Source organism: Erinaceus europaeus, chromosome 21 (genome assembly GCF_950295315.1).
Source record: "Erinaceus europaeus chromosome 21, mEriEur2.1, whole genome shotgun sequence".
In the NCBI taxonomy this organism is placed as follows: Eukaryota; Metazoa; Chordata; class Mammalia; order Eulipotyphla; family Erinaceidae; genus Erinaceus; species Erinaceus europaeus.
In genome coordinates this window covers 18,471,816-18,485,415 of record NC_080182.1, presented here as the reverse complement: position 1 = coordinate 18,485,415, position 13,600 = coordinate 18,471,816, and the positions used below count along the sequence as shown (strand labels likewise).

Genomic DNA, 13,600 nt, shown 5'->3' with positions numbered 1-13,600 from the left:
AAGTCTCTCTATTCCTTTGCCTTCTCCCTGGTGCTTGTGCTTTCAAGTGTCTGTTCTTTTGATGGCATGATCAACTGGATCCAGCTAGACTTTTAGAGAAGGGCGGTCATCCGGGCTACAGATGGTTGGAAATACAATCTCAAATCAGTGTGCAATTGACAAATTGCCCATTTTATCTGACCCCAGCTTCACACCAAACTTCACAGAACCTAAGTAGAACCAGCCATAGAAGCCCTGCCAAAGTACCAAAGTCAGAACCCCTATCTTCAAGATCTTCTGAGGAAATAGATAGGCAAGAATGGGAAAGCAGTAAACTGACAGCAGATTAACATCATTAAAAACTGCACTGGTTTGACTGATAGAAATATAGTGAACTGCAAAGGATGTAGAGAAAGAAAAAAAAAGGTATACTTGCAGTGTGCACTTGGGCTACCTTTAACTTTTATGAGGCTGACCAAAAGAATTCCCTCTATTACTTCTATGAGAACTATCAATTTTTGTAACTGCAAATATATCAAGTCATCAGGTTAGGACCAACTTTAATTCTTTTAAGCTTTTCTCCTTCAGTTGATTTCTTTTTCTAAGAAAATCCCCTAAAACACCCCAATTCAGACTGAAATTCATCCTGGGTTCATCTAAGGCAATAGCAACAGGTTGGTAACTTTGAATAGGCTATAACAGAATTCTGAAGAAATATTAAGTTGCAACTCATCCAAATATCATTATGCATATTATCATTAAGCTAATGAACTATTCTGGACTTTTTTTTCTCTCTCTAAAATTAGCTGATTATTTTTGGTAGCTTTCCAAACACTAAATTTGTTTTGATAAAACAAAATTTTAACCTAGTTTACCTCTAATTTAGATATTATATGTCACTATTTTTTCTTCATTACACTTTAGCTAAAAGTCACATTCCTTTATGTTAATTGTTTCCTTTTGGTTAGGAAAAAAATATGTAGTCAAGCCTGAGAAGTGATAAGTTCCAATGTGAGATCTGGGACCGAACAATATAAAAATATTACTACAAAATACAACTACAAGTCAGCCACTGGAGTTTCACATTGTTTAACTTAAATGTACATTTTTCCAGCCTAACAAATTCTAGGTGAAAGTTATTCAAAGGGAGAAAATATCTGAATTCCATTTATTCTTTAAAGCAACAAAACCAAGAGGTTTGTTCTAATTTTGTGAAAAACAAGAGGAGCAACGAAGACAAGAGTGTCACAATCTTTTCTAAAACTTTAATAGGTGTTTTAGGAAATGGAAAATATTTGCACTTCCTTAAAATCCTCTTTGTTTTGTTTTACCATAAAGAAATAACAGTCATATTAAGCAACATGATTAAATAGAAAAATTGGTTTTGCATTCTTGGAATGAATACAATAACTGACATTTCAGTTCTTTAAAATCCTAAGATTTCCACCCTGAGCTAAAAACAGTAGGTCTTGTGGATTTGTTAAAGACACCTGAATTAAAGAGCAGTTAAAGGTATCATGTCATGCCCACCAAAAGAAGAGTTATCAAAAAAGAATATTGCTTTGATTAAGGAGTAAGGGGGAAATGAAAACATAATTTTTATTATCAACTACAGAATTATTTTCTCTTATTAACTGTAAGCTTCAAATTGTATTATAACTGTACTCCACATATAGAAAGTCAGTGTATTGTGTGAATCCTATCTAGATTCATCAGATAAATTTAAGAAGCATGTGTTCCCTTCAGAATTATCATAGACTATATTTTGAGATATACTGTAAGGAGAGGGCAAATATGACAGGAAAACCAATTGTCTTCATTATATAATGTAGGCATGATAATAGTCATTGTACAGTATCAGGGCTACTAAAAAGTCCCCATATTTTAAAGTGTTATTGCACAATGACCCTTCCTCCCATCCCCTATGTACTCAAGTCCCAGAACAGGATACAGTTTCACATGTCCTGCTTCTAGAAATGTTACTAATGTCTGTCATTTTAGAGCCACTATAAGAATATTCAAGAACTCTATAGCACTGTTGAAATTTTTTTTTTTTACAACATAATAATCAGTATGAACTACTACGATAACCAAAGTAGCTATCTTCTGTTCCTTACCACCCTGATCTGATTACCCAAATATTAGCTAAGGTCACCTAATGGATCTAAGTTCTTTCAAAAATGTTCCAGAAGTTGATGGCTTTGACTAGTTTGAAAGTAACAAGATCCAGATGCTGCTTGTCTATACAATGCTAAACTACATAGGGTCGCCAAACAAAATTTCTCAGACACTGTTCTTTCTCCTTACAACTCCACTTCATCTTACCCCCTCACTATGCCAATTTCTGTATCCCTCTCCCTCTCTCTCACACACACAAACACACTCCACTGATACAGCTCATCAGAATCTTGTTTCTTTAATATACTGTGCACCACATTATTATCTGCTAGTAACAGATTAGAAGAATTTCAAGCTAAAAACGAATGGTTCTTTCATTTTGATCTAAAGTTTCTTTTCTAAAAACACTTCATAGTAGGAAGGGGGGCAAGAAAACAGTGTGAATTTTGAAACATTTGGAACAATTTAGCCAAGTGACTAAAATGGATGGAATGTCCAAGGTTTTTTCAAGCAACCTTTGAGTTTGTTGTTTTTGTTTCTTTGGGAGGGTCAGAGATGACTATAAATTTCCCCCCCTTTTTAATGTGTCCTTGCTTTGCCATTTCCTTGAGGAAGGCAGGCAGTGTTCTCTGTCCAGTCCCCTTAAGAGTTAAAATGCTAGGCACTGGAACAAGAGGGCTGGTCTATTTAAGCAGCAGCAGCACAAACTAAATGCTCACAAAGGCAAAAAAAGCAGCATGAGTCGACCTTGGAGGGGCAGGGCGAGTCACAGAGCAACTGAAAAAGAAAGGAAAAAAAAAATAGCAACAAGCTCCACAAAATACGAAAAGTCTGCTGCCTTGTCTGAATTACAAATAGGCACTGTCTGATGAGACAGAGTAAATGAGAGCTAACTACAGCATGAACTACCAAACGCTAATCACGTCAGTGAGTCCTGGTGACAGCACAAATCACTCAGGCACGCCTTGTTCGCTCAGTATATTTATTTATTAAGAAGATAGTGGCATTCGTCTAGTGCAAAGCTTTAAAAAAAAAAAAAACACTATCCATGATTAAGAAGAAATCTATATGTCCAAGGTGGCAACTTTATCAACATCCCCAAATCAAGTCCAATTTCATTGACAAATTTGGAACAGTGATTTCACACCTGAGAGTCTTTCATGTCTGAACTGAAGGATAAAGTTCATGGTTGTCACTGCTTACTGCTTAGTTCTGTGAGCTTACCCACCGGTTCCCTAATGGTCATTTGAACATACAGAGAAAGCCCAGAGTATTTAACCAATTCGCAGCTGATGGTGATCGGTTCCATTTCTTCACTTTTCAGGCACCAAGTCTCCTGACTACAATTAACACAAGAAAGTGAAGCTTCTAAAAGCAAAGAATAGCTATTGCAAAGCTCTGAAATCCAGTCCCTAGCATCCTCATCATCCTAAATACAAAGTCAGACGTGCACGGCAAATAAAAAAATCAAAACACACATCCAAACAAACTCCAACAGACTTTAGTCAGCCCTCCCCTGCATCCCCACGCCCTTCTTTCAGAATCCTGTACTCCTCGATTAAAAGTTTGAGTCCCCTTCATACTGGCAAGAAGCATCCCTTTCAGAGCCACAAACAAAGAACAGCTCACCAGAAAAGCCCCTGAAACTGTAGTCTTGTGTCTGATAATCACTGTTGTGATCTCTTTTATTTATTTATTTATTTTTTTAACAACCCAGCTTCTCTGCAAAGGACTGTAGGGATATCAGGAACATTTATGCTGCCAAATAACAACAAAGGAACTCAAGTGAAACTATTATCTCTCCTTCAAGAGAAAGCCACAATCCCAGGGCTGGCTTCTAATAGTCTCCTCTGCCTCATTAACTCTATTGGTATGTTACTAATTTCAAGGAAGCAGGAAGGGGTGGGGGGCATAAATAATAATTCACATGCCTGTCTGTTTCCCAGCCCAAGTGTAGAAGGATACCACAGTGACTGCCAGACTATGGGTCAAGCCATACCTTGGTTTGGAGATAATGAGGGTAGTAGTAAGTGTACTGGGGGTACATTTGTGGCTGATCCAAGCGTTTGCCCATGTAGCTGGAATCTTTATCTCCGAGGCAGGGAACTGGATGACAGGGTATAGTGCCCCCAGGCCGAGCTTCCTCTTAAACCACTATTCCTGACAGTACCGATGACTGATGAGGCTTCAGAGATTCCTTGTTTTCCACCACTCGCTAGTTCCAACACAGCAAGAATTTAAAAAAGAAACACACCAGAAGAAAAAAAAAAAGGACAAGGATCTGAGGATCCGTACGGGAAAAAAGAAAAACAGACAGCTTCCTCAGATCTTGCCTGCTTTCCCTCAGCTGCCGGGGGTCCACTTGGGATGAGGCAGTTTGTTCTCTAACCAGGCAGTCTGTAGTGATGTCAATTGCCAGCGTTTGTAAAGGGAAAAAAAAAAATCAAAGTCCTTTTAGCACAACTCCGAATCCTTGTAGATCAGCTTCCTGTCTCCTTTTAGTTTTTTCCCCTCACCTTAAAGAAAAAGAAAACAAAAACAAAAAAGAGAGAGAGAGAGAGAAAGAGAGAGAGAGAGAAAGAGAGAAAGAAAAAGAGAGAAGAAATGGGAGGGGGTAGGAAAGGGAAAGGGAAAAAGAAAAAAAAGAAAAAAAAAAAAAAAAAAAAAACCTCACACAGCTTAGTTGCTGCTGTCTCCCTCCCAGAGTGACATGGTGTTCAGGGCTTGTCCTGTCCTTTCATTCACTTCCCCTCCTTCCAGCTGGTGGGTGGAACCAAGAGAGCCTCTCCAGGGAACAGCGTATGCAGTCCAGAAGGCTGCAGTATTTCCTCCAAGAAAAAAAAAAAAAAAGGCTGCTTCAACCCCTGCTGCAAGTAAAGTTCAGATTCCCTCTGCTGGCTATCTCGAATAGCAAAGCAATTTTTTGCAGCAAGGCTGCTGCAGCTAGAATTGAACCCAGAGAACTCGAATGCAGGCAGTGAATTGTTTCTTGTCCTTCCCTCCACCTACTCCTCACAAGAGCTGCCTTAATTCCTTGTCAAGTTTCAGGGGATGCCACAGTGCTTAACAAAACACAGAAAAGAGAATGAAGGAAGCAAGGAAGAGAAAGGGAAAAAAAATAATGTAGACTGAGGTACCTACTATTTCGGTGAGTTAAAATGGAAAAAGTATGTCCCAGAGGCCTTTAAAACCTGTTAACACACTAAAGCCAGAAGAATTCAAGACCTGGTTTAGAAACTAACCTTGTACATCTTGGAGGACACAGATAACGCGAAGTGCTGAAGACATTTTAAAGTCTACTTATCCCTGGGTTTCTATTACCATGCCATGCCTCATCAGATCCTGGTGACCGGCAGAAAAAACATTCTTATCATTACATCCTTTTCTCAAAGCAATCAAAAGCCATGTCCAGTTAGGTTTATGCCGTCCTTTATAAATATAAGTACTGTTTCTCTCATTGCCTATTTCTTTAGGGCTGTTTGGATCCTGGATGCTTTCATTGTACTACTGATCACCAAACACACTCACACAGAACAAAAAAATCATAATTACTTGGCAGACTTTTTCCCTGCCAATAATAAGTAATATTCTGAAATGTCTATCAGCTGCTGCATTATAATACAAATTATTTTAGAGAAAATATATTTCCTTAAAGGGTCCCTTTTCAAGGCGGGCAAGGCTAAAATTAGACATGCCAGCTGTGTTTTGCTGGGAGTGTTCACGCATGCCCAAAGTGTGGGCAGACCAATATTGAGCTTCTCTCTACTTTGTCAAATGGGCTCTGAGTCCAGAGTTTTCTTATCAAATGAAAGGTTGCCTGTCCAAACCCAGCTCCCTAGTGCAGAAGAACAGAGACTCGGGCACTATGTATTGTGTACATCCACCTGCAAGGGCCCACTACCACTGAGGAAACTGGCTTCTGTGTAGGGGACGTCTGGTTTCTGACAGTTACACACATGTGCTTCTTGGGAAAAGATTAAGAAAGGAAGGCAAATAGTTTTGTTTGACTTCTAACAGGAAACACAATCAGAAGGAAGGGAAGAGAGATACTGGGAGGGTAAAACTTAAGAATCACAACAGCACTGCAAAGAACATTCAATCAATTCCATCAGTGTTGAAATGTGGTACCTAGGCCTTGGTTGTCCCATCTGGAATGGAAATACTGTCAAATTCTGCGATTGCAAGTAATAAACCGAATTAGTCACTGAATACAAAATTAACTTGATTTAAAAATTGTTCTGTGGCATTTTGTTGCTCAGACAATAATCCTGACTCTTGAAGAAGTTTTTTAAGGCACTTGAAAACCCAACTTCCTTCTGTAGAGGAGAATGCCAGACTCTGTCCTTCCCACCACACCTGAGCTGGTGTACTCTCTTACATTCGGCCCTTTTCTCCACAGACCATTTTCCTGAGTGTGCTCCCAACCACACTTCCACATCTCTCACCTATGAACGATTCTTACCTGATTCTGATCCCTCTTTCAGTATGTCTCTGGTTGGAAAGATAGAGTTCTCCAGAGATAAAAACAAGACCTTCACTTATGACTGTATAATCAGGTGAAGGAGATAAGTAATGGAATAATCAAGTAGACAGGCAGTATGAGATGAGGTGATATTTAGTGCTGCTATGAAATGTAAAGTGAATTGGGATTAGAGAGCTTCTATTCTAAATAAGACCTTCAGGAAATGCTCTCTTGAAGGAAGAGCTCTGGGGCGAAAGGAAGGGTGTGAACCATACCCTGGGTACTGTGTGCTGGGAGAGCACTCAGTGTGAAAGCCTTGGCTCCCTCCCAAACTGCTTTGGTTCTAACCCTGCTTCATCTGCATCGCTCTGTCTCCCACTTCCTTGTCCATCAAATGTCACGATGGACCTCATAGAGTTGTAGGGAAATTTAAGATAAAGAAAAAAAAGTCAAATATTTATTTATTTGTGTTGTTATGAAAGAGAGAAACAATGAGAGAGGAGAGAGAGACAGAAATACTGAGAGAAAAGAGAGGGGACCTGAGCTCTTCAGCCCTGAGATATAAAGTGAGTCTGGAGAGTGAACCTGCAGCCTCAGTCTTCAGGCATGCAAACTGCTGCTCTAATCTATCTTCCCAGCTCAGCCATGTGAAATTCTGTAGCTCCTGAGAATGTCTGGGGAACAAGCAACCCCCGAGGAAGGAACTGAAAATCCAGAAAAATAAGCAGATAGAATGTCTTTGGGGAGCCTGGCGCTGGCGCATCGGGTTAAGTGCACATAGTACTAAGTGCAAGGACCTGTCTGTGTAAGGATCTATCGTGGGTGAGCCTCGGCACCCCACCTGCAGGGGGGACACTTAGCCAGTGGCAAAACAGGTCTGCAGGTGTCTAGGTTTCTCTCTCCCTCTCTACTGAATAAAGTGGGGGGGGGGGAGGGGGGACTGCTGCCAGGAGCTATGGATTCCTAGTGCCAGCATCAAGCCCCAGCGATAACCCTGGAGGCAAAAATATAAACAAAAATTAAAATTAATATATTTTTTAAAATAATGTCTTTGGAGTTCATGGAAAAGGGATTAGAATGGAACTAATGAGGAGCAGGAACAGTACCAAGGGTCAGATTATATAAGTCTTGCTGTGACTTGGTATAAATAGGTTAATTACTGACAGCTAATATCAGGGCCCAAATTCTACTCCCAAATTCTTAATTTATGTCTAGTTATCTTAAACTATAAATGCTTTTGACTGACCAACTGAAGTTTCTCCAAATGTTTAGACCCGTAAAGTCAGAATCATAGATTATTCTGCTGATTTTGCCTCTATAGACAAAGGGAATCAGTATTCATTTATTGATGATTGGCATAGATACTACTTGAAGGGGGGAAAGCACTGTCTTATTTACAAATGAAAAGCCAAATAAATATCTCCTTGGCCCAAAGTATAGCCCACTTATATGTAAACTTCCCAAGATGTGTTGATGCTATCAGCAATTTCTACAAAATTGCCACTTTACAAAACGCTATTCTATTTGAGTAGATTATTATTATGTTGTGGGCATCAATTGTCATTAGCCTAAGAACATTCAGTGAACATTTAAAGCTTTTCTTAAATAATGCAAAGACACTTTACCACTTATGAGAACAGTGAAAACTGTACTTTATTTATCTGTTTTTCCTTTAGAGATACTTGTAGCCATGGCAATTCAGAAGACAACATACTCATGGCAGAAACAGCTTTTTGGGGGGTATCATTTATTTTCTGTTGGAGCAGTAGTGCCTTTCATTTAACTGATCAAGTTAAGGTGAAGGTAGGTGTTAACTAATTAGTGGCATTCTCCACATCAGAAAACCAGTTGTCAAATATCCAGCAGATTCTGTACAAATCCCAAAGCAGCCAACTATGTCAAAAGGCATGAACTTTTAAAGATACACAGCACAGAGTGGAAAAACACTCATTTAAATGATGTTTTCAGCTAATATGGTTGATATATCTTTAAAATGCTATCTGGAGAGTAAGATTCACTGTGATTTCCCCTTTATCAGTCTGCTCAAATGGCTAAGGGAGTTCTCTCCATATATTTATATTTTAATTACAAAGACATAGTAAAAATAAATGAAAAGAACAGTGTATGTATTGACCATAATAGTACTATCTTCTAAGCAAAAGTAATATTTCTATCTTTAAAAAAGACATCTCTGACCTTGAATATTTTAACCTTGGCATTTCCTGTCCTCTTTATTCAAATTAGTAAACTACTTTCTAACAGAGTCGTTGCCAAAGAGGTATTATACATAAAATGCTATTCAAAAAGTAGAAAAGATGGTAGATCATGAATTTCAACTTCTTTCTAATGTATATTTTAATAATAGTTTAAAAATACCTGAGACAAATTAGAATACATACTAGAAGTAAAGAGACTTGTAGGGCAGAGAGTCATACAAGACTCAATGTAGCAGGTGTGGTTTAAATTTAAGCTCTAATTGAATATAAAAATATTAGCAGAGATAAAAAAAACAATAAAAATTGTCCTTGAAATAAAATTTCAAGCCTTAGGACAAAATTATAATGGATTATAGTTCAAGATACTTAATCAAGTAGAAAAACAAGACTATTTTAATATAATGAGTTCTATTAACTTCAACAAAGTTCTACTGAACAGTGAATGTGTGCCTAAATAATAAATGATACTAACATAAATATTATATCCTTTTGTGATGTACTAATAGACTTAGCAACTAAGTATCAAAAATCACCTATTAATAACTGGTCTTAACTTTTGCCATATTTAAATACCAATATGCAATAAAATGCATTAATTTTCATGAAAATATTTTTTTCCTGAAACACAGAGTCTATTATAATACCAAGCAACGATACACATGCAAGTTTATATAAGGCCAGTGAGATAGCATAACGGCTATGCAAAGGGCTTTCATGCCTGAGGCTTAAAAGTCCCAGATTCTTCCTCATTTACCACCAAAATCAAGGTCTGAGTAGTGCTCTGATTTAAAAAAAACAAAAACAGATGAATTAAATATATATACATATGTGTTTCTTTTTTCATAGCATTTAATTGTTTTTGTTTTAATTTTTTTATTATCTTTATTTATTTACTAGATAGAGATAGCCAGAAGTTGAGAGGGGAGGGGATGATAGAGAAGGAGAGAGACAGAGCAGACAGACTTCCAAACCTTTCCCTTTCCAGGTGGGGACTGGAGGCTTGAACCCATGTCCTTGCACACTGTAACATGGTGCACCCTACCACCTAGCCCCTTTCATAGCATTTAGTGCTGCAATTAGGATAACTGATTCTCCTTTACTATTAGGATAACCAAAACTCACATTTCTTGCCCATCACAAGTTTTGGCTGGTAGAGATTACTATTGAAGGCAGCTGTTCTCAGCCTTCCAAAATGCTTCCCCATATCAACATATTCTTCTTCTTTTTTTTTTTTAATTTTTTATTTAAGAAAGGATTAGTGGGCAGCCCTGTCTAGTACCTGATCTGAGGGGAAATGCTTCCAGTTTTTCACCATTGAGTATGATGTTGGCTGTAGGTTTGCTATATATAGACTCCACTATCTTCAGGAATTTTCCATCTATTCCCATTTTTTGTAGTGTTTTGATCATAAAGGGATGTTGTATTTTGTCAAAGGCTTTCTCTGCATCTATTGATATGACCATGTGGTTTTTGGTCTTGCTTTTGTTGATGTGGTGGATCACATTGATTGATTTACGTATATTAAACCAACCTTGCATGCCTGGGATAAACCCCACTTGGTCATGATGAACTATCTTTTTGTTGGAAGTTCTTGCCATAGCAATCAGGCAGGAGCAAGGAATTAAAGGCATACAGATTGGAAGAAAAGAAGTCAAACTCTCCTTATTTGCAGATGACATGATAGTATACATGGAAAAACCTAAGGAATCCAGCAAGAAGCTTTTGGAAATCATCAGGCAATACAGTAATGTGTCAGGCTATAAAATTAACATTCAAAAGTCAGTGGCATTCCTCTATGCAAACACTAAGTTAGAAGAAATTGAAATCCAGAAATCAGTTCCTTTTTCTATAGCAACAAAAACAATAAAATATCTAGGAGTAAACCTAACCAAAGAAGTGAAAGACTTGTATACTGAAAATTATGAGTCACTCCTCAAAGAAATAGAAAAAGACACAAAGAAGTGGAAAGATATTCCATGTTCATGGGTTGGAAGAATTAACATCATCAAAATGAATATATTACCCAGAGCCATCTACAAATTTAATGCTATCCCCATCAAGATCCCAAGCACATTTTTTAGGAGAATAGAAAAAATGCTACAAATGTTTATCTGGAACCAGAAAAGACCTAGAATTGCCAAAACAATCTTGAGAAAAAAGAACAGAACCGGAGGCATCACACTCCCAGATTTCAAACTGTATTATAGGGCCATTGTCATCAAAACTGCTTGGTACTGGAACATGAACAGACACACTGACCAGTGGAATAGAATTGAGAGCCCAGAAATGAGGCCCCACATGTATGGACATCTAATCTTTGACAAAGGGGCCCAGACTATTACATGGGGAAAGCAGAGTCTCTTCAACAAATGGTGTTGGAAACAATGGGTTGAAACTTGCAGAAGAATGAAACTGAATCACTGTATTTCACCAAATACAAAAGTAAATTCCAAGTGGATCAAGGACTTGGATGTTAGACCAGAAACTATCAGATACTTAGAGGAAAATATTGGCAGAACTTTTTTCCGCATAAATTTTAAAGACATTTTCAATGAAACGAATCCAATTACAAGGAAGACTAAGGCAAGTATAAACCTATGGGACTACATCAAATTAAAAAGCTTCTTCACAGCAAAAGAAACCACTACCCAAACCAAGAGACCCCTCACAGAATGGGAGAAGATCTTTACATGCCATACATCAGATAAGAGTTTAATAACCAATATATATAAAGAGCTTGCCAGACTCAACAACAAGACAACAAATAACCCCATCCAAAAATGGGGGGAGGACTTGGACAGAATATTCACCACAGAAGAGATCCAAAAGGCCGAGAAACACATGAAAAAATGCTCCAAGTCTCTGATTGTCAGAGAAATGCAAATCAAGACAACAATGAGATATCACTTCACTCCTTTGAGAATGTCATACATCAGAAAAGGTAAAAGCAGCAAGTGCTGGAGAGGGTGTGGGGTCAAAGGAACCCTCCTGCACTGCTGGTGGGAATGTAAATTGGCCCAACCTCTGTGGAGAACAGTCTGGAGAACTCTCAGAAGGCTAGAAATGGACCTACCCTATGACCCTGCAATTCCCCTCCTGGGGATATATCCTAAGGAACCCAACACATCCATCCAAAAAGATCTGTGTACACATATGTTCTTGGCAGCACAATTTGTAATAGCCAAAATCTGGAAGCAACCCAGGTGTCCAACAACAGATGAGTGGCTGAGCAAGTTGTGGTATATATACACCATGGAATACTACTCAGCTGTAAAAAATGGTGACTTCACCGTTTTCAGCCGATCTTGGATGGACCTTGAGAAAATCATGTTGAGTGAAATAAGTCAGAAACAGAAGGATGAATATGGGATGATCTCACTCTCAGGCCGAAGTTGAAAAACAAGACCAGAAAAGAAAACACAAGTCGAACCTGAAATGGAATTGGAGTATTACACCAAAGTAAAAGACTCTGGGGTGGGTGGGTAGGTGGGGAGAATACAGGTCCATGAAAAATGATGAATGAAATAGTAGGGGTTGTATTGTTAAATGGGAATCTAGGGAATGCTATGCATGTTCAAACTATTGTATTTACTGTTGAATGTAAAGCATTAATTCCCCAATAAAGAAATAAATTATTTTTAAAAAAAGAAAGGATTAATGAACAAAACCATAAGGTAGGAGGGGTACAACTCCACACAATTCCCACCACCCAATCTCCATAACCCACCCCCTCCCATTATAGCTTTCCCATTCTCTATCCCTCTGGGAGCATGGACCCAGGGTCATTGAGGGTTGCAGAAGGTAGAAGGTCTGGCTTCTGTAATTGCTTCCCCGCTGAACATGGGTGTTGACTGGTCAGTCCATACTCCCAGTCTGCCTCTCTCTTTCCCTAGTAAGGTGTGTCTCTGGGGAAGCTGAGCTCCAGGACACATTGGTGGGGTCTTCAATCCAGGGAAGCCTGGCCAGCATCCTGGTGGCATCTGGAACCTGGTGATTGCATCCGCCGATCACAACCTAACCAACGCAACGATTGCCACCTCAACATGCTTCACCTCAGACTGTGTCCAGAGACTTCACGTGTGGAATGACAACCCTTCAGCTTCATTACTCGGGTGAGACCTTTCCTTTTATAGTACACTCTAATTTCATCTCAGGTGGTTCACTTTCTAACAAAGTCCCATAACCTAGATATACACCAGTTTCTGTGAGAGAGCTTATGTTCACACGTATCCATAAACTACTGCAAAATATATACCTCAACATATTCTTCTATCACAGGAGAGTAGGCTGGAAAAACCAGCAGGTAAAACCTTGTAGTAGTGTCACTATTGCTTCATATTTTATTGGTTATGGCAAGTCACAGGGTCAAACTACTTTCTTCCAAGTGGAGAAATGTCAGTTTTGTTGTTCAGATTTGGTAACTTGCCAAGTAGGCAACTAGGTCACTGCACAGCCTAGTCTACCCTGCCTAATACATGTAGCTTGATTAAATATTTGTTGGCTTCCTTGTTAAACGTCAGTCTACTTCCTAGTAGTATCAAAACTCTAGGGAGGTAGGCTATTTATCTCTTCTTCACAATTACAGATTCTTGATGTAGAATAGCCCTAAGGTTGTAATGCAAATTTAATAAAAGTTGGCTAAATAAATGCATATAAACATCATTTATTGGGAGCCAGGCGGAAGTGTAGTGGGTTAAGCGCACTTGGTGCAAAGTGCAAGGACCAGTGGAAGGATCCTGGTTAAAGCCCCCAGCTCCCCACCTGCAGGGAAGTCGCTTCACAGGCGGTGAAGTAGGTTTGCAGATGTCTCTCTTTCTCTCTCCCT

The 13,600-nt window shown here is 38.8% G+C and overlaps 1 protein-coding gene across 19 annotated transcripts in view; it reads right to left on the bottom strand.

Annotated features, from left to right (window-relative positions):
* RBMS3 (RNA binding motif single stranded interacting protein 3) overlaps nucleotides 1-13,600 on the bottom strand; it is a 1,638,617-nt gene that overhangs the window by 824,442 nt on the left and 800,575 nt on the right. For 2 of the 19 annotated variants that reach the window (XM_007516928.3, XM_007516935.3), the window contains exon 1: nucleotides 4,097-5,093. The exons of 11 other annotated variants lie outside the window; for them this stretch is intronic. In XM_007516928.3, the coding sequence (XP_007516990.1) occupies nucleotides 4,097-4,171 (75 nt within the window). In that variant the 5' untranslated portion in view covers nucleotides 4,172-5,093. Of the gene's footprint in view, nucleotides 1-4,096; nucleotides 5,094-13,600 lie in introns of those variants that run through there. 6 more of the 19 variants (XM_007516897.2, XM_007516889.3, XM_007516914.2 and 3 more) reach the window with 3 other exon arrangements.